Here is a 24,516-nt window from a genome sequence, read left to right on the forward strand (position 1 = left end):
GCAAGCTTCCAGAGGGGAAGAATCTGTGGGAAAGTAAGTATTTCTAGAAACTGGAACAATCATAGGATACATGACAGAATTTGGGTTTGAGATTATTTTTGTAATTTAGTTTGTTTTCCTAGAGTATATGGTTAGGGACCTTTTTAAAAACGTGAGATTTTCATGTAGATTCAATATTCTCAACTTGTCAGGTGAGGGGACTAAGTTTTAAGCTTAAAAATATAGACCCAGGAACGTGATTTGACTGATTTTTGGGGCTCAGGATAAATCTGGAAATCAGAAGGGGTAGATTAGAAGGTCAGGATCCCAGAGAAGACACATCATTCAAAGAAAGAGGGAAGGGGGTGACACCCTCAGCAGGGCTTTTGAAAGCATTCACATGTACCCGAGTCTCTCTGCAGAAAGGCTGTTGTTGGGTATTATTTATCATGCTGTTTCTCCGACTCCTCCATAGGCAACCCCGTGAAAACCCTTTCCAGAATCTGAAGGTACTCTTGGTATCAGACCAACAGCAGAATTTCCTGGAGCTTTGGTCCGAGATCCTCATGACTGGGGGGGCAGCCTCTGTGAAGCAGCACCATTCAAGTGCCCATAACAAAGGTACCTGGAAAGTGTGTGTTGTTACTGAGCCAAGGATGTCTGTAGCTCTGAGGCCTGGTGCTCTAAGTCTCAGGCCTGACAGAAACACACAATAGTGCTTTCACGAGGTGAGCCACCGCGAGTGAAGCACTGGGCTGTTGGTGCTCCTCTTGGTGTCCACTGTGTACTTGCTGAACAGAAGGCCAGCATGCAGTGAGCACAGCTTTCCACTGTGCTTGTGATCAGTGGCACCGTGTTTGACTTGAAGGGATTTAATTTGGGCAGAGTGGGACATACTGGTGAGAAGGCTTACCTGTCTTTTTACTGGAGGGCTAAATTGAGTCTCCTTTCCTCGTCCACCTTCCCCTGCAGATATTGCTTTAGGGGTGTTTGACGTGGTGGTGACGGACCCCTCATGCCCAGCCTCGGTGCTGAAGTGTGCTGAAGCGTTGCAGCTCCCTGTGGTGTCACAAGAGTGGGTGATCCAGTGCCTCATTGTTGGGGAGAGGATTGGATTCAAGCAGCATCCAAAATATAAACACGATTATGTTTCTCACTAAGGATACTTGGTCTTACCGGTTTTATTCCCTGCTGTTGTGGCGATTGTGTTTTAACCAGGTTTTAAATGTGTCTTGTGTGTAACTGGATTCCTTGCATGGATCTTGTATATAGTTTTATTTGCTGGACTTTTATGATAAAATAAATGTTGAATCTCTTTGGTTGTAGTAACTGGGATTTCTTCATCCATTTCTTTGAGCTTAATCTCAGAACAAATAGCAAGACAAACACAGTAACTGCTGTTTTCAAGTGGACTTGTTTGCTGTAGGACAGTGGGTCAAGAAAAGACAGTGAATTTTTTATAGTTTTCTGTGGTATCACTGTCAGAAGATTAATCTGGGTTGTCTAAAATTCAGTACTTCCCAAAATCTGATTTTATAATAGGCGCAGATTATAGTTGTCCCAAAAGCTGAGTTGGATTGGGCACATATCTTAGTTTTCTGGCAGTGAAACAGAAATCTCTTTAGAGTTGAATTTACTTACAGCTGACTTGTGGGTGCTATACTCTCAAAGCTAAAAAGGACCAGTTGTTGTGAATGGCTGGTGCCTGTAAACTTGATGACTTGCTGCAAGGATAAACATGAGAAACAGTGGTAACACTTGAAAATGTTAGCAGCTCTAGTCAGAGGTCAGAATTTTATTACTGTCACAGTCGGAAGCTGTTCCTTTTCTACTTCTAGCATCATCCCTGTTAAATGTCTTCTCATTCTCTAAATCAAGGCTTAAATCTCTAACACCTTCTTTTCCCCCTGCAAACGGTAAATATTTTAGGCTTTGTGGGCCATTTGGCGTGTCACTACTACTCACCTTTGCTATGATGGCATGAGAGCAACCGTAGACAATAGGTAAGCAAATGAACGTGGCTGTGTGCCGATAAAACTTTATTTACAAAAACAGGCTGGCCATAGTATGCTAACCTGTGCTCCAGAGGCAGCAGTGGAAGGGTCATCTTTAGCTGACAGTTTCAGGGAATAAACGTCTATATGTGGTAGAAGATGTAGGGATGGACAAGGGCCAGATTGAGTGGCTACACACTGAAGCCAGAATTATCTTTCAGTTTGGAGGCAGTTGTCCAATGCATATTTATTTTGGCTCATACTGATATGAAGATTGATGGTTATCAGTGATGGCTGGGCATATTACTCCTGTGGTTCTTCTAATAAGGGATAATCAGACCTGCATCTTTCAGTATTCGAAATCTTAATATTTTTTTTTCCTTAAGGACCCTTTTTCCTTTGTTAAAAAAATACATTGTCAGCAGCAGAATTACCTTCTTAACAGTCTGAAATAACTGGAAGTTACTGGTAGAATTCTTCAGAGTCACAGCTGAAGACCCTTAAGGATGGGAGACTCCATTTCAATTTCTGAAAGAGGAAAGGAGGTCTGTGGGGAAACCTAGCTTACCTGGTGTTTTTCTTGCTCAGTGGTAACATCCAGTATTTGACCTATTTATAATTCCTTTTTTCACATGAGCCATATAATGTTCTGAGCTGTGTAACTTACTGCTGTCTTTCGAAGCTTGAACAGTACCCAGGCATGTAGTAGGTAACCTCCAACAAACGTTCCCAACGTAACAGACCTTGCCTGGTCAGCGGTGGGCCGAAGCTACAAGGAGTTGAGAACTCCTCGGGGGTGGGGCAGAGGCCCCTCCCACACAGGAACCAGGGGAAGGACTTGCACCCGTGGATGTTCAGTAATGGCTTCTAGGAGAGAAGTCAGAGCTTTTCCAGTAGCTGCAGATGTACGGGGGCCGGCGAGAGAAAGGGGATGTTTGTTTTGAATCTTCTGTCACAATGCAGTGGGATTATTTCAGGTTGTGGACCAGAAGTTCTCACATCCCGAAACTACAGAAAGAAAGAAAAGCTGCATCAATATATCATGCATTCCCGAGATTTTCTTCAAAAAAGTACGAATTGGGGCAACCTGTGATCTAGACAATCTCATCTTAAAACTCTTTTTGCTAAAATCACTTAGGAGGAATCTGCAAGTGCTTTTTTGAATGAGACAGACATTGGAGAAGCCACCTACCACTGAATCTATTAGAGTTTTTTTTATCACTAGAGTGTGAAGCAGTGGTTCCCTCCTTTCAGAAGCAAAAGCTCTGAGGGTCAAGGAGGCTGGGGGTAAGGGGCATTAAGGCTGAGCAGCTGGCTCACGTCAGAACTGGGAACTGCAGCCATGCTGCCTCCCAGCACAGCAGTGCGCAACTTAGCCAAGAATTTAAAGTCCATCTCAGTGTCAGGAATTTAAGTATTTACTTAAACTTCTACTGGAAAATAATCTTTGCTGACGATCAGACACAGCCTTTTTCTTCTCCAAGCCTTGCTTGCTTTCTTCTCCAAGCCTTGCTTTCTTTCTTTGGACTAGATAATGGCTAAAGTCTCTTTCCAACTCTGGAATTCTACAATTTGTTAAAAAGCCACACACAATCCACTGAGCGCCCCAGAGGCGGTTGTTCTTACCTGCCCAGAGTGCCACCAGCCTGGGTGTAATATTTGTTATAATCCAGTCGTAAGAGTAGCTGAGCCAAATCCGAATTGATCTGATGATTGCGAACACTGGAGAGAATCTTGAACAGGAGTGAAGACTGACGGCTAAAACCCTGCAGAGAGAAGGGCTCAAGCTGTGTCATTCCTCTTAGATCTACCAGCCCATGTGGATGAAGGGGGCAAAGGGGATGTGTTGGAAAAGTCTTCCTGAAAATCCTACAGCACTAACTGGCCTGCCGACAGTCCCATTTCTCGACTCCAAAAATGAATTCTTTGTACTGAGTCCACAGAACACAGAATTTCCTATGAAAGTACTCTCATTCTCAGTAGGAATTTAGCAGCCAGCTTTAAATGACTATATTCTGCTGTGTACTGGGCTGGCGAGAACCTGTGTTTTCAGATAACATAGACCTGCCTGTGCTACAGGCAGATAATTATAATCTTGGTGAAATAGGGGGTTTAGTTCAAGGAAGTAAGGAGGTTGAATGTTAGAAAGCAGGAACAAAACCAGTGTGTATCTGGTGGCTTCATAAACCATTTGGGGCTTAACTGCATTTGAACACCAAAGCAGCACATACATACCTGCTTCTGCTTCAAAAACTGATAGAACATTTTTTACCTTTGTATCTTGTTATGTGTGTGTGTGTACTGGGGAAAAGACCGTGATCCCCCACGTGCAGAACCACCTGTGTCCCTTGGACGGGGCTGCACCCGGCCAGCGGCCAGGCTGACTCACCTTTACCAGGATGCTGAGCTGGGCAGCCCCACGCTCATCCAGTGGGCCCAGGTTCTGACTGACCAGTGAGCAGAAGCTGTGGCAGAGATCTAAGATTTCATTCAGGCAGTGAAACACCTACCCAGGAAACAGTTGGCATTAGGAGAAAAAGGGAGACACATCTGTGAAAGATTCGGGACAATAAGAGCTAACCTGTTCCCACCTTGTGGGCAAAGACCCTGCACGAAACCTCAACCTGCGCCACAATAAATCCGTCGTCGTCTCTCGGACCCACAAGTGTGCGCCAGGCTGAGCTTCGCTTTGAGTGCTGCTCCCGTGCCTGGGGCACTCTGCTTGTACCCGTCCCCGCGGCGCCCCCGTCCCCACTGCAGCCTTGAGCAACCCCTTGCTTCCCTCTCTGTATTATGTGTACTGTTCACTTGGCGTTTGTTCAGGCCCCTGTGTTGTTACTGATCTGTGATGTATGTAAGTCCTGTTTCTCCAACTAGATTGTGAGCTCCTTAAGGGCAGAGCCACGACGTATACCTCTTTGTATCCCCAGTGCCTTGCATACAGTAAGCACTCAATAAATATTTGCTGATGATCACCTGCTCTGATACTCTGCTTTTCCCCAAGGACGCTCATACCACCTAAGGACAGTCTCCCTGTCACAGTGGTTCTCGGTGGTTTCCAGTTCACAGAACCCTCTAGAGTGGCATCTATAGAGCTCACTCTCCTTTAAAAATGGCCCCAAATACCAGAACAAAAGAGTGTGACTGAGGAAGACCGATTAGCTCCCGTCAGAGATAAGGCATAACTATTCTATCAGAAAGTACTAGGAAAACAAAACCCTACTAGGGGTCCTTTTAATCATTTTGCCTTTTTTATCCTTGAACTGGAATCAGCTTGTGCGCTTTCTAAGACTGGTGCCAACTGGAACCTGGGTTCTACTAATGTAAGTGCTCCGGGGCCTAGATTTTTTTTAAAAAGCTCCCAGATTCTCATGTGGAGCCAAGGTTGAGGATAACCTCCCTAAAGGAGATACACGATATATGTATGTACACAGGCACACACACACATACGTAAGAGACAACACTACTCTAGCTGTCTGAAAACAAGTTCCAAACTGGTCCATCCTGATCCAAAAGGTTGCTAAGAAAGTAAACTCTATGTGCTTTTCATTAGTCTTTCTATGGTGTCATAAAAGCTTTTTAAAAATTTCTTTAAATTCTTCTTGGTCTTGGGACTTCCCTGGCAGGCCAGTGGTTAGGACTTTGCACTTCCACCACAGCGGGGGCACGGGTTTGATCTCTGGTTGGCGAACTAAGAGCCCACATGCCACAAGAAACAAAAATCTTTCCTTCTGAGGGGTAAGCATATATTATCTATAGCTGCTCACCAGGTCCTATGGTATAATATTTCAGAAATTCAAAGACATTTTAAGTTCCTTTTTAGTATTCCCTCTTAGTTTTTGTCCATTGTAAACTGTTAAAAATGTTTAGACAGAGACCACAAAGCTGCTGAATGACAGTTCCCCCTATCCTGGCAAGACAAAGTGTCTAAGTGATGAGGCTAGAAGCAGCCAGCTCTACTTACAGGTTTCAACAAGATAAAGGATTGGGCCAGCAGATTGCTCAGGAAGTGGTCATGAGCCAATCGGATGCTTTCAAAGTCTCGGGTCGAATTGATTTGATGAAGCAGCTGTGAGAACTGAGACTCCAGCACATCTACCTTGAGACAGTTACACAAATCATTTTAGTACCCTGCTCAGTCTAAGGACTCAAGGACATTAAGGTGCCTGAGCAATGAAATAGAAATTCTTTGTCCCTACCAACCTCCAGTGTCTTGGCAGATCCCTCCTATCCCTCATTCCCTCCACTGATTGACTTGGTTAAGTCCTGTGGGATCCCAAAAGTTACAGCAAACTAGGTTCAACAAGCATGTACAGCATGACTGTTGAGTGGATGAAGGAGAATGAGGAGTCAAGGTCCTTATTTCTACTTTCCTCTAAAATGCCCCCCAAGAAACAGCCCTAGTGATACAATCCACGGATTTTCAGACCGCAGTTTTTCACCAAGTGCAGGATTCTTCTTCAGTGACTCCTGCCAACCTGGGTTTTTTTCCTACCCCTTTCTTATCCCACAATGCAGACCTGGAGGTAGTACTGCAGGTTATCCACCAAGAATGCCATGCGGTTTCTGAGGCGCCACTTGACTGCGTCGCTCTGGTTGGACTTGAGGTGCTTGCGCTGCATCTGTAGGGCCCAGCAGTGCTGCAGCTCGGCTTGCACCCGGCGCACACTCAGCAAGTACTTGAAAACGACGTTGTACCTGGACGGGAACACCAGACCATTCAAGATAAAACGTCACCCCCCCCACCTCCGCCCACGTGACAGACCCTAGGACTCTGTGCCACCCACCTGTCCCCAGAAGGCAAGAAGGACATCAGAATGGCTAGAAACGTGATCAGGGAAACTGGTTTATTTCTATGATGGAAAATTGCACAGCCATCAAAATGAAAAAAACTTTAGCTGTACATTAGAAAATGACTCCCAAGTGATAGGATTTTTCAGTTTCCCTTTTTTATTCACAGACTACATATAACCTGATATCTTTTTGGTAATGCTTAAAACAAGTAGAAAAAATGTACTTTGGGGGAACATATTTAGATGTTATAAAACTATAAACACAATAGAAAACATTGCGTTTAGGATAGTGGTCACTTAGGGCTGAGGGAGGCAAGGGAGCAGGGCTGAGAAGGTCCACACAGGTAGACAGACATTAGGGTCAGTGCAGTAGATTTTCTTCTAGAAGTGGTTTTATGTTGTGTGTAAGAAGGAGGGGAGGAGGGCCTGGCATGGACCAATAAGAATGTGCTGGGAACCAAGGATTTTGGTTACTGTGATTCTCCCTGAAGACCAGGGGAGAGAGAAAATTAAGGGCCCCCTGGGGAGTGGGGAATAAATGAGGAGGGTAGGATTAACAGATGCTCACTGCTGTATACAAAACAGACAACAAGGTCCTGCTGTATAGTACAGGGAACTATTCAGTATTTTAAAAGCCTGTACTGGACAAGAATACGAAAAATATGAATCACTGCTGTACACCTGACACTAACAACACTGTAAGCCAACTCCACTTCAGTTAAAAAAGTCAAGGCTCCCCTCACTGAGCTCAAAACAGCTGCCTGATGTTGAGTCCTGTATTGAGAAGATGCATGGGAAGAGCAGCCAGTTCCTGGTGGAAGTAGGCTTATTTACCTATTCTTACCGATTCTCAGGGAGGCTTGTGTAAGAACCTGATTCCATCTGGCTTTAAAACATTTTTATTTCTAATGGAACAATGTACTGAAAATAGTACATACACCTTGTTTGGATTCTGATTTGAACAAACCCAACCATAGAAAGACAAGTTTTAGGTAAGAAGGGAAACTTCAATATGGAACTATTGTTACTTTTACTGGGTGTGATAATGGCTACTTGTAGTTATGTTAAAAAATGTTCCTTTTTTGAATTGCATAGTGGTGGAGTGAAATGATGACTGGGATTTGCTTTAGAAGGCTCTGGCCAAAAAGAGGAGATGAACCAAACAGCATGACATGGCTGGTTACTGGAGATAGACGCTGTGTCCGTGGGAGTTTGTTACAGTCCATACTTTTGTTTACATTAGGGAATTTTCATAATAAAATGTTTAAGAAAATACTTCTGAGCTTGATTTCTTCAAGGGTGTTAGGAGCCTATGAAGTGAGGAGAAAAGTGGACTGGGACCTACAGATGCTCTCAGGAGAGAGTCTGGGCAGCTCATCTGGGCGGGCTGTGGCTCTGTTTTCTCCCTGAACCAGCTCTGTCTTTGCAGTGTATGTCTATAGTGTCTCGTACCCTAAGCTGCTCTGCCCCCAGAAGTTGAGGCTTGTGTACAGGGATGGGGAGGAGGAGGAGAGGCCACACACTGGCAGCCTGTAAATTGCTCCTTGTGTGCGTGCTCTTTGCGACCCCGTGGGCTGTTGCCTGCCAGGCTCCTCCGTTTATGGGATTTCCCTGGCAAGAATACCGGAGTGGGTTGCCATTTCCTCATCCAGGGGATCTTCCCAACCCAGGACTGAACCCATGTCTCCTGCTTTGGCAGGTGGATTCTTTTATCACTGCACTGCCTGGGAAGCCCAAATTGCTCCTTACTTTGCAATTGAAAAAAAAAAAGGTTTTAAGGGTTTGACCCTCCCAGTCATTGCAGTATTCACTGCCGTATCACATGTACAGCCTCACTTTCTAGTGTTGTCTCCGGCCCCTGAAGGCATCCGAGTTCACAGCCCCTGATTTACAGACTGTTAAATTGTCGGCTGGCTCTCTCGCTCCCACCAGTTCTACTCCTGATACTTTCTTCCGTGGAATTAAGTTGGATAATCATTACCTGTGAGAAACTCAGAAATACTCACTTTTCCAGGACAGCAGGGGTGAAGAGAATGTGTAGTGGCCACTGCACTTTGTAGGAGAGACCCAGGGCCGCCCAGCCGGATGCTGGGGCTTCCCGCGGAGAAGTTTCCCGAGAAGGCCCTTCTCTTGCCTGAGTAGCATCTGTTAAGAACAGAGAAGATGACTTTGCTCATCTAGAACCAGAGTTTCAACAAGGTGAGAGATGAGCGCTCGCTTGAGCCGGCAGTGTGAGAAGCAGAGAGGGCACACAAAAGGACTTGTAGGGGGCAAGGAGATGCCCATGCGGGGTTCTCGCAGGAGATCTTTCAAGGGTTCTTTTTTCAGCCGTAAAGAATGGCGGCTATAAACCATTCCAGTAGCATGATGAAAATAAAACCATGGCCTGGCTGTCTCTTAGCGTCTCTTGACTTCCCTTTTGTGTAAAATTAGGGCGCTGGATTAGGTGATTTCTGAGGTACAAAATTATATGGTTTCTGCAGAAGTGGATGGAAGCAGAAGAGGCAATGACCGGTAGGAGCAGAGAAGGCGAGTGAAAGCAAGGCAGACCTTTGTGCTCCTTGCCGTGATACTCGATCGTCAGGTGCAGCAGAGGGAGCAGGTTGTCGTCGTCCAGCAGCACCTTGTGCGCCGACTGCTGGAAGGCCACGTTCACGTCTGCGAAGGAGGACACGGGCCGAGTGGAGGCCTGGCTCTGCCACACGTCCCAGCTCCTCTGGCTTTCCATCTCTCCCCCAGCCCGCCCAGCTCTAATAGCAGCTGCTTTTGCTGACTAGCAAGTGTTCCTTCTCCTCTTGCTAATCAGAGCATCCTGGTTTTCCCTGAGGAATCACCCCGGCCCAGAACAATCCATGTAGTTCCAGCGGGGGCCGGTGACCCAGTGGTGAGCTATCTTGTTACATTATGCTGTTTAGGGATAGGAATATGACCCAAGCCAGGCCAATCCAGAGGTTCTATTCAGATTCTGAAAGAGGGCAGCTCTTTTTTTTTTTTTTGAGATAAACGGAGTCAGTAAGATGTGAACTTGGTTGCAGGCCATCTTGCTACCATACGAGGAGGCCTGTTTCAGAAGAAAAGGCAGAGGCGAAAGATGGAATGACACCAAGCCCTGAAGGCGCCAGGTGAGCCTTGGAGCAAACTGCCTAGAGCCATCATACCTGTGGCTTTTTCAATTATGAGAATCAATAAATTCTTTTTTCCTTTGCTTAAGTGAATTTGAATTGGAAGTGGATGGGATCTGAATTGAGTTTTCTGACACCTGCAATCTAGAAAGCCCTATGTAAGTACAGTGGACATCTGCGGTTTTATAGAGCTAGAAAAATGGTAACCCTGTTTTCTCTCCTACCTCTCCCACACCTTTTTTGACACTCAGCCTTACCCAACTCTCATGTAGTTCGAATGGGAATGGTTATCCTTCCTGTCAGTCAAGGGTGAACACTTAATTGAAGGAGACGTTTTCTTTGGCTGCACTGTGACCCATGTGGGATTTTAGTTCCCCAGGGATCAAACCAGTAAGCCCTGCAGTGGAAGTGTGGAATCTTAACCACTGGACCGCAGGGAAGTCCCCAAATAAACAGATCTTCATGGCTGACCTCTTTGATACAGGGACAGGTGTACGATCTAGTTGGACTAATCAAAACCCCTTCCCTGGAATCCTTTAACCTGCTACCAGAGAGACCAGGTTTGACTCCCCCAGCAGACGCTGTGAGCTATGTTCCTGGGAGCTGCTGGTGGCCATGTGGCCACAAGGGACTGGAAGGCAATCAGAACACAAGAGGCACAGACAATCCTAGCAGTGAGAGAATCCTGGCAGTCCCTGGTTCTTAGGCCCAGCTACATCCCCATGGGCTTCCTCATTGGCCCGGTGGTAAAGAATCTGCCTTTCAATGCAGGAGACACTGGTTTGAGCCCTGGGTCAGGAAGATCCCCTAGAAAAGGAAATGGCAACCCACTCCAGTATTCCTGCCTGGAAAATCCCTTGGACAGAGGAACCTGGTGGGCTACAGTCCATGGGGTCACAAAAGAGACATGACTTAGTGATTAAAACAACAACAAATACCCTATCCCACTGGAGTTACAGATACAATAGCAAATAAATTCCCCCCTTCTACCGAGGTTATTTTCCATCACTGACAACCTAAACAGTTCTAATACAACAAGGGGCAATAAGTCCCAATATGGGGACTTCCTGGGTGGTTCAGTGGTTAAGACTCTGCATTCCCAATGAAGGGACCAAGGGGTTCAATCAATCCTTGGTCAAGGAACTAAGTCAGCATGCTGCATCGCTCAGCCAAAACAAAATGTCCTAATATGTCCCTTAAGAGATATATGGCTACAGGGACTTCCCCAGTGGCCCAGTGGTTAAGACTTTATCTTCCAATGCAGGGGATGCAGGTTTGATCCCCAGTAAGGGAGCTCAGATCCCACATGCCTCCAGGCTAAAAACCAAAACAGAAGCAATACTGTCACAAATTCAATACAGACTTAAAGAAATATATGGTGGCTATAATCTGATGAGATGAACTGAACAACTCGTTTGAAGGCTTGTACCGCCTCTTCCAGGAAGGGTCACGAGCTGAGGCTGTTCCCAGTGACAACAGTGTGAGCATACCTGAGCAGCCTTCTATCTTTGGAAACACTCTTAACTCACCAGGCTACTTTAAATGTGGACCAGGTCTAAATGGTTCAGCAGCAAGCTAAGCCATCCCCTACAGCCCTGGGACTTCAGTAAGCTGGTAATTCTCAGGCCCCAGGGTGATTACCATGTTCAGTTACTGCAGTGGGTGGTGTTTTTAACATGTGTTGAGCTGTATCAATGAAGGCCTGAAACAGTTCTCCACGTCCCAGAAGGTAAAAGTCTTTAATGATCTGCAGAAAGAATTTCAATTTTTAATTCAGTAAACCAGCAAGGCCAGGAGCTCTTCACTGTCCTAAGAGATTTATGCATATAATTTCAAGTTTCATCTGTTTCACTCCAGCTTACAAAAGGACATAGGGTTTTGGCATTTTAAAGGAGCATACTTGGTAATGGGTGACTGGCGTGTCTTTGATCTTATTTATTCAACAAAAACACAATTATGCCACAAGAAAGTAAACAGCCGAAGCTTTGTGCTAGAGTAAATCTGTAGTGTTAGATGGAGTTTGCCCACCCACCTGGATGAGGACATAAAAAGCCACTCTAGAAGTCGGGATAGGCAACCAGTGCCCTCAGAAGAGGCTGTAGAATAAAGGCATTGACCACCAGCATCATTTTAAGAGTTAAAAGAAGAGCTAAGCTATTACCTTCAGCTGACCCAGTAAATCTGACTCTTCCACCATCAGCTTCCAGAGATGCTGTGAGAAGAACCAACAATACAGGGTAAGTTTCATTACAATGAAAACTCCTACAAAGAATGGTTCTGTGAAAATCCAGCAATGTATTGAAAAAAGTATACATACCATGACCACACTGGGTTAATCCCAGAAATAAAAGTTTAAAAGGTAAGAAAATATGAGATGGAAATACTCTGGAATTAGACAGTGGTGATGGTTGTACAACATTGTGAACATTAAAAAAAAAGTGAACCTGCCTATTTTTAAATGGCTCAAATGTTTAACTTTGATGTTTTTCAATCTCAAAAAAAAATTTAATATGAATATAACTTATTAAAGTTAATAACTTTAATAACTATATTAAAGATTAAAAAAGAAAAACCATGATTGCCTCAATAGATGCAGAAAAAGCATTTGATAAAACATCTGTTGATGGTTTTAGAAAGCAAAGATTAGAAGGAAATCTTTTTATTCTGATAAAGGGTATATACCAAAATCCCACAGCAAACAACCTACTTCACAGCAAAACATTAGAAGAAATTCCTTTTAAAGTCATTCAATATTGTACTAAAGATTTGCCAATATGGGGAAAAAAAAATAACTGAAAAGGAAGAAACAAAACTTACTATTGTCAGATAATATCACTACCTGCAGAGAGTCCAAGAGAACTGACATAAACTATTAGAACTAGTAAGAGAATTTGGCAAGCTTGATGATGAAGATAAAAAATCCACTACATGGCCATTACCGCATCAAAGGATCCTGACTAGGATTTGCCCAGTGACGTGATTGGTGTTGATTCAGTGTGCCTGGAATCCTTACCTGGGTGTTCCTACTCTCTGCCCTCTCTCATTGGAACTGACACAGACTAGGCCCTTCTCCAATACACAATGCTAGACAAAACAGCTGACCTCCCCAGGGGAATGTGTGCACACAGGTCAAAGTAATTAGACCCGGGAGGTGTAAAAGAGGTGTAACAGACTAGACAGACATGGGCTTCCCAGGTGGCTCAGTCATGGAATCCGCCTGCTAATGCAGAAGATGTGGGTTCAATCCCTGGGTCAGGAGATCCCCTGAACAAAGAAACGGCAACCCACTCCAACATTCTTGCCTGGAGAATCCCATGGACAGAGGAGACTGGTGGGCTACATTTCAGAGGGTCACAAAGAGCTGGACAAGACTGAGCGACTAAACAGCAACAGCAGATAACACTGGAGAAGTTTTAGAACTGCCTGAGGGGGTACTATAGTTAGCCACCCAGATCTCCCCAGTAAGACTGAGACACTCCATACGCCAGCTCTTCAGAGTACTATCTGTTTGGCACTTTTGGCTAAAGGGAGCTACCGTGCCCATGGTTCCCTCCTGAGGAACCAATTTCTGATAGATGCAGAGGTACAATGGCCTAGCCCTCTAACCTCAATTTGGGACATCTCTGGAAGGGCCATTCTAGCTTCAGAACTCTCCAAAAGATTGGCCAAGGCTTCTGTTGCAACTGCATCACAGTTTATTTGCTCTGGAATCCTAACCACTAGGTCACTAGGAACCCTCCTCTTGCTTTTCCCCCAAATTTAAAATACTCTTTATAAATATGTTTAAGAGGCAAGGATAACAGGAATATAAATAAACAAAAATAAATCATAAAAAGAACCAAGATGTTGGATCAACTGAATATCCATATACAAAAAATTAAAACTTGATCTATACCTTGTACCACATACAAAAATTAATTAGAAATGATTATGAACCTAATTGAAACTAAATACTATAAGTTTTCTAAAAGAAAATAGAAAAATTTTGTGACACTGGGTTATGCAAAGGTTTCTCAGTCACAATGCCAGAAGCATGAACCACAAAATACATAGAAACTGATAAACTAGACTTAATCAAAATCAACACCTTTTGCTCTTTGAAAGCCTCTTAAGAGAATGAAGAGACACGACCCAGATAATCACGATGGTGTGATCACTCATCTAGAGCCAGACATCCTGGAATGTGAAGTCAAGTGGGCCTTAGAAAGCATCACTACGAACAAAGCTAGTGGACGTGATGGAATTCCAGTGGAGCTATTTCAAATCCTGAAAGATGATGCTGTGAAAGTGCTGCACTCAATATGCCAGCAAATTTGGAAAACTCAGCAGTGGCCACAGGACTGGAAAAGGTCAGTTTTCATTCCAATCCCAAAGAAAGGCAATGCCAAAGAAAGCTCAAACTACCGCACAATTGCACTCATCTCACACGCTAGTAAAGTAATGCTCAAAATTCTCCAAGCCAGGCTTCAGCAATATGTGAACCGTGAACTTCCTGATGTTCAAGCTGGTTTTAGAAAAGGCAGAAGAACCAGAGATCAAATTGCCAACATCTGCTGGATCATGGAAAAAGCAAGAGAGTTCCAGAAAAACATCTGCTTTATTGACTATGCCAAAGCCTTTGACTGTGTGGATCACAATAAACTGTGGAAAATTCTGAAAGAGATGGGAATACCAGACCACCTGACCTACCTCTTGAGGAAACCTGTATGCAGGTCAGGAAGCAACAGTTAGAACTGGACATGGAACAACAGACTGGTTCCAAATAGGAAAAGGAGTACGTGAAGGCTGTATATTATCACCCTGCTTATTTAACTTATATGCAGAGTACATCATGAAAAACGCTGGACTGGAAGAAACACAAGCTGGAATCAAGATTGCTGGGAGAAATATCAATAACCTCAGATATGCAGATGACACCACCCTTATGGCAGAAAGTGAAAAGGAACTAAAAAGACTCTTGATGAAAGTGAAAGTGGAGAGTGAAAAAGTTGGCTTAAAGCTTAACATTCAGAAAACAATGATCATGGCATCCGGTCTCATCACTCCGTGGGAAATAGATGGGGAAATAGTGGAAACAGTGTCAGACTTTGTTTTTTTGGGCTCCAAAATCACTGCAGATGGTGACTGCAGCCTTGAAATTAAAAGACGCTTACTCCTTTATGACCAACCTAGATAGCATATTCAAAAGCAGAGACATTACTTTGCCAACAAAGGTCCGTCTAGTCAAGGCTATGGTTTTTCCTGTGGTCATGTATGGATGTGAGAGTTGGACTGTGAAGAAGGCTGAGCACTGAAGAATTGATGCTTTTGAACTGTGGTGTTGGAGAAGACTCTTGAGAGTCCCTTGGACTGCAAGGAGATCCAACCAGTCCATTCTGAAGGAGATCGGCCCTGGGATTTCTTTGGAAGGAATGATGCTAAAGCTGAAACTCCAGTACTTCGGCCACCTCATGCGAAGAGTTGACTCATTGGAAAAGACTCTGATGCTGGGAGGGATTGAGGGCAGGAGCAGAAGGGGACGACAGAAAATGAGATAGCTGGATGGCATCACTGACTCGATGGACATGAGTCTGAGTGAATTCCAGGAGTTGGTGATGGACAGGGAGGCCTGGTGTGCTGCGATTCATGGGGTTGCAAAGAGTTGGACATGACTGAGCGACTGAACTGAGGGAGAAAATATTTGTAAGTCATGTATCTGATAAAGGACTTACAAATCCAAAATACATAAATGACTCAAAACTCAATAGTGAAAAAGTAAAGTTTTTTCAATAAAAAATGGAAAAAAGGTTTGGATACTTCCAAGAAAATATATGGATGGTAAATAGAGAAATGAAAAAATTTTCAGGCTTCCAGGTTAAGATGGTGGAGTAAAGGATCGGCGCTTATCTCCTCCTGTGAGAGCACCAAAACTGCAACTAGCTGTTGAACAACCATCAACAGGAGGATGCTGGACCCCACCAGAAAATGATACCTCAAGTCCAAAGACAAAGAAGAAGCCACAGAGAGACGGTAGGAGGGGCACCGTCACGGTAAAATCAAATCCCGCATCCATCGGGAGGCTGACCCACAAACTGGAGAACAGTAATATCAAGGAAGTTCTCCTACTGTTGTGAAGTTTATGAAATCAGGCTTCCCAGCCTGGGGATCCAACAAAGGGACTGGGAATCACCAGGGAATCTGGCCTTGAGGGCCAGGGGGATTTGATTACAAAAGTTCCACAGGACTGGGGGAAACAGAGAGTCCAGTCTTGAAGGGCCTCCTGCGCAGGGTCGGTCGGCAGGGCCTCACCACAGGGACAGGGGCACTGGAAGGTCCCCCTTTGTGAAAATGCTCTTAGAGTTCACCATTAACCCTACCATAGAGCCTGTAGACCCCAGGGCAGGGTCGCCTCAGGCCAAACAACTACCAGGGAGGGAGTGCAACCCCATCAATCAGCAGATAACTGGATTAAAGCTTTACTGAGCAAGGCCCAGCCGACCAGAGCAAGACCCAGGTTTTCCCACTACCAGTCCCTCCCAGCAGGAAGATTATACAAGCCATTTAGTCTCCTCCATCAGAGGGCAGACAGAAGAAGCAAGCAGCAGCACAGTCTCACAGTGGCTAAAACAAAAACCATATTATAGAAAGTTAATCACAATGAAAAAGCAGAAAGTTATGTCCCCGATGCAGGGACAAGATAAAACCCCAGAAAAACAACTAAATGAAATGGAGATAGGCAACCTTCCAGAAAAATGATTCAGAATAATGATAGTGAAGATGATTGAGGATCTTGGAAAAAGAATGGAGGCAAAGACTGAGAAAGATGAAAGAAATGTTTACTAAAGACCTAGAAGAACTAAAGAAAAAACAAACAGATGAATAATACACTAGAAGGAATCAATAGCAGAATAACTGAGGCAGAAGAATGAATAAATGACCTGGAGGACAGAATAGTGGAAATCACTGCTGCAGAACAGAATATAGAAAAAAGAATGAAAAGAAATGAAGACAGCCTAAGAGACCTCTGGGACAACATTTAACGCAACAGTATTTGCATTATACGGGTCCCAGGGAAGAGAGAAAGGACCAGAGGAAAATATTTGAAGAAATAATAGCTGAAAACTTCCCTAACATGGGAAAGGAAATGGTCAACCATGTCCAGGAAGCACAGAGTCCCAGGCAGGATAAAACCAAGGAGGAACACACCAAACACATATAGTAATCAAACTGACAAAAATTAGAAATAAAATATTAAAAACAACAAGGGGAGAATGACAACATAAAAGGGAACTCCCATCAGGCTGTCAGCTGATTTCTCAACAGAAACTCTACAAGCCAGAAGGGAATGCCATGACATATTTAAAGTGATGAAGGGGGGCATCCCTTGTGGCTCAGCTGGTAAAGAATCTGCCTGCAGTGCAGGAGACCTGGGTTCCATGCCTGGGTTGGGAAGATCCCCTGGAGAAGGGAAAGGCTAGCCACTCCAGTATTCTGGCCTGGAGAATTCCATGGACTGTATAGTCCATGGGGTCACAAAGAGTCGGACACAACTGAGTGACTTTCACTTTAACCTATGATAAAATGATTAAAAAAAGAAGAATAAAGTGATGAAGGGGAAAAATGTACAACCAAGAATACTCTACTCAGCAAGACTCTCCTTCAGATTTGATGGGAGAAATGAAAGGCTTTCCAGACAAGCAAAAGTTAAGAGAATTCAGCACCACCAAACCAGTTTTACAACATATGCTAAAGGAACTTCTATAGGCAAGAAACACAAGAGAAGGAAAAGACCTACAGAAAATAAACCCCAAACAATTAAGAAAATGGTAATTTTCTTAATTACCATTAAGAAAGGTGCTCAGTCGTGTCCTACTCTTTGTGACCCCATGGACTGTATAGCCTACCAGGCTCCTCTGTCCATGGGATTTTCCAGGCAAGAATACTGGAGTGGGTTGCCATTTCCTTCTCCAGATCTTCCTGACCCAGGGATTGAACCTGGGTTTCCCACATTATAGGCAGATGCTTTAGGATCATACATACTGATAATTACCTTAAATGTAAATGGATTAAACACACCAGAGACACAGACTGGTTGGGTGGATGAAAACATGCGTATGTCTGCACTTCTACTTACTGCATCACCCTGCTTGACCCCCACAAATTGTATGTAATTATTTTATATTGTTAAATTAATCATGTTCTCATTATGGCTTGAAATTGTAATTATCTTTTTTTTTCCTATGGCTATTGATTGTGAAAAGCAATAAACATTTTTACTATGGTGACATCGAAAAAGCAAGAACGTTCCAGAAAAACATCTACTTCTGCTTTATTGACTACACCAAAGCCTTTGACTGTGTGGATTACAACAAACTGTGGAAAATTCTTCAAGAGATGGGAATACCAAACCACCTGACCTGCCTCTTGAGAAACCTATAGGCAGGTCAGGAAGCAACAGTTAGAACTGGACACGGAACAACAGACTGGTTCCAAATAGGAAAAGGAGTATGTCAAGGCTGTATATTGTCACTGTGCTTATTTAACTTACATGCAGAGTATGTCATGAGAAATGCTAGGCTGGATGAAGCATAAGCTGGAATCAAGACAGCCGGGAGAAATATCAATAATCTCAGATATGCAGATGACACCAACCTTATGACAGAAAACGAAGAACAACTAAGGAGCCTCTTGATGAAAGTCAGAGGAGAGTGAAAAAGCTGGCTTAAAACTCAACATTCATAAACCTAAGATCATGGCATCCGGTGCCATCACTTCATGGCAAATAGATGGGGAAACAATGGAAACAATGAGAGACATTATTTTGGGGGGCTCCAAAATCACTGCAGATGGTGACTGCGGCCATGAAATTAAAAGACGCTTGCTGCTTGGAAGAAAAGTTATGACCAACCTAGACAGCATATTAAAAAGCAGAGACATTACTCTGCCAACAAAGGTCTGTCTAGTTAAAGCTATGGTTTTTCCAGTAGTTATGCATGGATGTGAGAGCTGGACTATAAAGAAAGCTGAGCACCAAAGAATTGATGCTTTTGAACTGTGGTGTTGGAGAAAACTCTTGAGAGTCTCTTGTACTGCAAGGAGATCCAACCAGTCCATCCTAAAGGAAACCAGTCCTGAATATTTATTGGAAGGACTGATGCTGAAGCTGAAGCTCCAACACTTTGGCCACCTGATGCGAAGAACTGACTCATTGGAAAAGACCCTGATGCTGGGAAGGACTGAAGGCGGGAGGAGAAGGGGATGGCAGAGGATGAGATGGTTGCATGGCATCACCAAGTCTATGGACATGAGTTTGAGTAAACTCCAGGAGTTGGCAATGGACCGGGAGGCCTGGTGTGCTGCAGTCCATGGGGCTGCAAAGAGTTGGACACAACTGAGCGACTGAACTGAACTGTTACTCACTTAATACCATTGTATCATGATTGGCAAGAGAAAAATAACAGAACTCTGTATCACCAGAACTAGGATCTAATAGAAAAACCTAAAATAACTTTCGAAAATCCAGATGCATATCAGAATTATCTTGGAATTTTTTGAAAAATACAAATGCTCAAGTATTGTTAATTTTTCTCCAAAGGTCCAGATAGATTTCTAATGAGCAGTCATATTTAAAAACAAGTGATGATCTTTTACTTTTATCTAGTTCGTTTCACTTTTTCTATTTCATACTCAGTGCTCCCATTTCATTCAGTTTATGTACTTCAATTTCTCCATCTCTTTTTTTTTTTGATGTTCTTTCTCAAGTCTTTATCAAGTGTAGTAGAAAAGCTTTTGTGTACATATATATAAATATGTATAATATATATTTTATAAAACTTATTTTTGCCTAACTAAAAAAATTATGACATTTTGATACTACTTGACTTAGTATGAATAGAATGCCAGATTTCTAATTAAAAAACAGATATGCAGCAAGCAAAAAAGGTTCACTGTATAGCATTGGGACTATAGTCAGTATCTTGCAGTTACCTATGGTAGAAAATAATTCCCCAATACTACATGAATACATGTGTATTTGTGTAGCTGAATCACCTTGCTGTGCACCTGAAACACGGCCAACGCTACCTCAGTAAAACACATGTATTAAAAATAAAGGGCCACACATGACAAACCTACCACTGGTGTCACACGCAAATGGAGGAAGTGACAAGATAACCATGTCCAATCTGACCACTTTTATTTAACAGAGTTTTGGAAGTCCTAGCTACAGCAATCAGAGAAGAAAAAAAGTAAAGGGAATCCAAATTAGAAAAGAAGTTAAACTGCCACTGTTTGCAGATGACATTATACTCTACACTGAAGATCATAAAGATGTTACCAGAAAACTACTAGAGCTCATAAATGAATTTGGTAGAGTTGCAGGTAACAAAATCAATACACAGAAGTCAGTTGCATTTCTATACACTAACAACGAAAGATCAAAAAAAAATTCAAGAAGCAATTCCACTTATCATTGCATCAAAAAAGAATAAAATACATAGGAACAAACTTACCTAAGGAGACAAAAGACATGTATTCCTCTTTTGCTATAAGATGCTGATGAAAGAAATCAAAGAAGACATAAACAGATGGAAAGATATACCATGTTTGTGAATCGGAAGAATCGATATTTTCAAAATGACTATACTACCCAAGGTGATCTACAGATTCAATGCAATCCCTATCAAATTACCATGGTATTTTTCACAGAACTAGAACAAAAAATTCTCAAAATTGATATGGAGACACAAAATAGCCAAATATACCCTGAACAGCCAAAACAATTTTGAAAAAGAAAGCCAGAGCTGTAGGAATCAGGCTCCTTGACTTCACACTACACTACAAAGCTCCAGTCATCAAAACAGGACGGTAGTGGCACAACAACAGAAATACCGATCAATGGAGCAGATAGAAAACCCGAAATAAGCCCATGCACCTACAGTCAGTAATCTGTGACAACGGACGCAAGACCACACAATGCTGGAAAGACAGTCTCTTCAGCAAATGGTGCTGGGAAAACTGGACAGCCACATGTTTAAAAAAAAAAGACGTTAGACCATTCCTTAATTCCATACATAAAAATAAGCTCAAAATGAATTAAAGACCTAAATGTTAGACTGGACACTATCAAACTCTTCCAAGAAAACATATGCAGAACACTCTCTGACGTAAGTCACAGCACATCTTTTTTAATCTATCTCCCAGAATAGTGGAAATAAAAGCAAAAAGAAACAAATGGGACCTACTTAAACTCAAAAAGCATTTGCACAGCAAAGGAAACAAAAAACAACCCACAGACTGGGAGAAATATTTTTCAAATGATGTGACTGATAAGGGATTAGTCTCCAACATTTCCAAACAGCTTATGACACTTAACAGAATAAAAACAACCCACTCAAAAAACGGGCAGAAGACCGCAAGAGACACTTCTGCAAAGAGGACACACAGATGGTCAACAGGCCCAGCACCACCAGCTATTAGAGAGACGCAAACCAAAACGATAATTAGATACGACCTCACACCAGTCAGGATGGCAATCATCAAAAAATCCACAAACAACGAACGCTGGAGAGGGTGTGGAGAGACAGGAACCCTCCTGCCCTGTTGGTGGGAATGTAAGCTGGTACAGTCACTATGGAGAACAGTATGGAGGTTCTTTAAAACACTAAAAATAGAGTTGCCATATGACTGTGCAATCCCACTCCTGGGCGTATATCCCGAGAAAAGCATAGCCCCCAAAACACACACACCCCAGTGTTCACTGTGGCACTGTTTACAACAGACAAGACATGGGAGCAACCTAAATGTCTGTCGACAGGAATGAATAAAGAAGACGTGGCACATAAACACAAGGGAATATTACTCCGCCATTAAAAAGAATGAGATACGGCCATCTGAAGTTACATGGATGGACCTAGAGTGTGTCATGCTGAGTGAAGTAAGTCAGAGGAGGGGACATATCATATGATATCCGTTATATGTGGAATCTAAAGAGAAATGATACAGATGAACTTACTTACAAAACACCCTCTTTCAAACAAAACACCCTCTTCCAACAACATAAGAGAAGACTCTACACATGGACATCACCAGATGGTCAATACAGAAATCAAACTGATTATATTCTTTGCAGCCAAAGATGGAGAAGCTCTATTCAGTCAGCAAAAACAAGACCAGGACCTGACTGTGGCTCAGATCATGAACTCCTTATTGCCAAATTCAGACTGAAATTGAAGACAGTAGGGAAAACCACTAGACCATTCAGGTATGACCTAAATCAAATCCCTTACAATTATACAGTACAAGTGACAAATAAATTCAAGGGATTAGATCTGACAGAGTGCCTCAAGAACCATGGACGGAGGTTTGTGACATTGTACAGGAGGCAGTGATCAAGACCATCCCCAAGAAAAAGAAATGCAAAAAGAAAAATGGTTGTCTGAGGAGGCCTTACAAATAGCTGAGAAAAGAAGAGAAGCTAAAGGCAAAGGAGAAAAGGAAAGATATACCCATTTGAATGCAGAGTTCCAAAGAACAGCAAGGAGAGATAAGAAAGCCTTCCTCCGTGATCAATGCAAAGAAACAGAGGAAAACAATAGAATTGGGAAGACTAGAGATCTCTTTAAGAAAACCAGAGATACCAAGGGAACATTTCATGCAATGATAGGCACACTAAAACAGAAATGGTATGGACCTAACAGAAGCAAAAGATATTAAGAAGAGGTGGTAAGAATATATAGAAGAACTATACAAAAAAGATCTTCACAACCCAGATAATCATGCTGGTGTGATCACTCACCTAGAGCCAGACATCCTGAAATGCGAAGTCAAGTGGGTCTTATGAAGCATCACTACGAACAAAGCTAGTGGAGGTGATGAATGCCAGTTGAGCCATTTCAAATCCTAAAAGATGATGCTGTGAAAGTGTTGCACTCAATATGCCAGCAAATTTAGAAGACTCAGCAGTGGCCACAGGACTGGAAAAGGTCAGTTTTCATTGCAATCCCAAAGAAAGGCAATGCCAGAGAACTATCGCAAATATGCACTCATCTCACACGCTAGCAAAGTAATGCTCAAAATTCTCCAAGCCAGGCTTCAACAGTATGTGAACTGTGAACTTCCAGATGTTCAAGCTGGATTTCAAAAGACAGAGGAACCAGAGATCAAACTGCCAACATCCACTGGATCATTGAAAAAGCAAGAGCATTCCAGAAAAACATCTACTTCCGCTTTATTGACTACACCAAAGCCTTTGACTGTATGGATCACAACAAACTGTGGAAAATTCTTCAAGAGAATTTTCCAGGGAATACCAGACCACCTGACCTGCTTCCTGAGATATCTGTATGCAGGTCAAGAAGCAACAGTTAGAACTGGACATGGAATAACAGACTGGTTCCAAATAGGAAAAGGAGTACGTCAAGGCTGTATATTGTCACCATGCTTATTTAACTTATATGCAGAGTACATCATGAGAAATGCTGGGCTGGATGAAGCATAAGCTAGAATCAAGACTGCTGGGAGAAAAAATCAGTAACCTCAGATATACAGATGACACCACCCTTATGACAGAAAACAAAGAACTAAAGAGCCTCTTGATGAAAGTGAAAGAGGAGAGTGAAAAAGCTGGCTTAAAACTCAACATTCAGAAAACTAAGATCATGGCATCTGGTCCAATCACTTCATGGCAAATAGATGGGAAAACAATGGAAACAATGAGAGACTAGTTTTTGGGATCCATAATCACTGTAGGTGGTGACTGTAGCCATGAAATTAAAAGATGCTTGCTGCTTGGAAGAAAAGCTATGACCAACCTAGACAGCATATTAAAAAGCAGAGACATTACTTTGCCAACAAAGATCTGTCTAGTCAAAGCTATGGTTTTTCCAGTAGTCATGTATGGATGTGAGAGTTGGACTATAAAGAAAGCTGAGCACCAAGGAATTGATGCTTTTGAACGGTGGTGTTGGAGAAGACTCTCGAGAGTTCCTTGGACTGCGAGGAGATCCAACCAGTCCATCCTAAAGGAAATCGGTCCTGAATGTTCATTGGAAGGACTGATGCTGAAGCTGAAACTCCAAATCTTTGGCCACTTGATGCGAAGAACTGACTCATTGGAAAAGACCCTGATGCTGGGAAAGATTGAGGGCAGGAGGAGAAGGGGACAACAAAGGATGAGATGGTTCTATGGCATCACCAACTCAATGGACAGGAGTTTGAGTAAACTCTAGGAGTTGGTGATGGACAGGGAGGCCTGGCGTGCTGCAGTCTGTGGGGTTGCAAAGAGTCAGACACGACTGAGCGACTGAACTACTAAACTGAAGAAGGTATAGAGCAAAAGGAGCCCTACTTCACTGTCAATGGGAATGTAAATTGATACAGCCACTATGGTGAACACTATGGAGATTCCTTAAAAAACTAGGAATAAGGCTGCCACATGACCCAGCAATCCTACTACTGGGCGTATACCCTGAGAAAACCATGATTCTAAATGACACATTTATCCCAATGTTTATAGAAGCACTGTTTACAATTTTCAGGACATGGAAGCAACCTAGATGTCCATCGACAGACGAATGAATAAAGAAGATACAGTACATATATACAATGGAATATTACTCAGCCATAGAAAGAATGAATTTGAGTCAGCTG

At 43.0% G+C, this 24,516-nt stretch overlaps 2 protein-coding genes across 14 annotated transcripts in view; one reads left to right on the plus strand and one right to left on the minus strand.

Moving 5' to 3' along the window:
• TP53BP1 (tumor protein p53 binding protein 1) overlaps positions 1–1,308 on the plus strand; it is a 90,516-nt gene extending 89,208 nt beyond the window's left edge. For all 11 annotated transcript variants that reach the window (XM_086363280.1, XM_086363278.1, XM_086363284.1 and 8 more), the window contains 2 exons: positions 455–600; positions 952–1,308. In XM_086363280.1, the coding sequence (XP_086219406.1) occupies positions 455–600; positions 952–1,139 (334 nt within the window). In that variant the 3' untranslated portion in view covers positions 1,140–1,308. The remainder of the gene's footprint in view (positions 1–454; positions 601–951) is intronic.
• Positions 1,309–2,001: 693 nt separating this feature from the next.
• Positions 2,002–24,516, minus strand: part of TUBGCP4 (tubulin gamma complex component 4) — a 41,909-nt gene continuing 19,394 nt past the window's right edge. For 2 of the 3 annotated variants that reach the window (XM_086363320.1, XM_086363322.1), the window contains 9 exons: positions 12,050–12,100; positions 11,530–11,635; positions 9,317–9,424; positions 8,773–8,911; positions 6,494–6,671; positions 5,938–6,072; positions 4,363–4,479; positions 3,600–3,739; positions 2,002–2,981 (listed from right to left, as the gene is read on the minus strand). In XM_086363320.1, the coding sequence (XP_086219446.1) occupies positions 2,969–2,981; positions 3,600–3,739; positions 4,363–4,479; positions 5,938–6,072; positions 6,494–6,671; positions 8,773–8,911; positions 9,317–9,424; positions 11,530–11,635; positions 12,050–12,100 (987 nt within the window). In that variant the 3' untranslated portion in view covers positions 2,002–2,968. Of the gene's footprint in view, positions 2,982–3,595; positions 3,740–4,362; positions 4,480–5,937; positions 6,073–6,493; positions 6,672–8,772; positions 8,912–9,316; positions 9,425–11,529; positions 11,636–12,049; positions 12,101–24,516 lie in introns of those variants that run through there. The other variant, XM_086363321.1, reaches the window with a different exon arrangement.

This window comes from Bos grunniens, chromosome 21, assembly GCF_055505025.1.
Source record: "Bos grunniens cultivar Pamir isolate PY7600 chromosome 21, Bosgru_T2T1.0, whole genome shotgun sequence".
Lineage (NCBI taxonomy): Eukaryota > Metazoa > Chordata > Mammalia > Artiodactyla > Bovidae > Bos > Bos grunniens.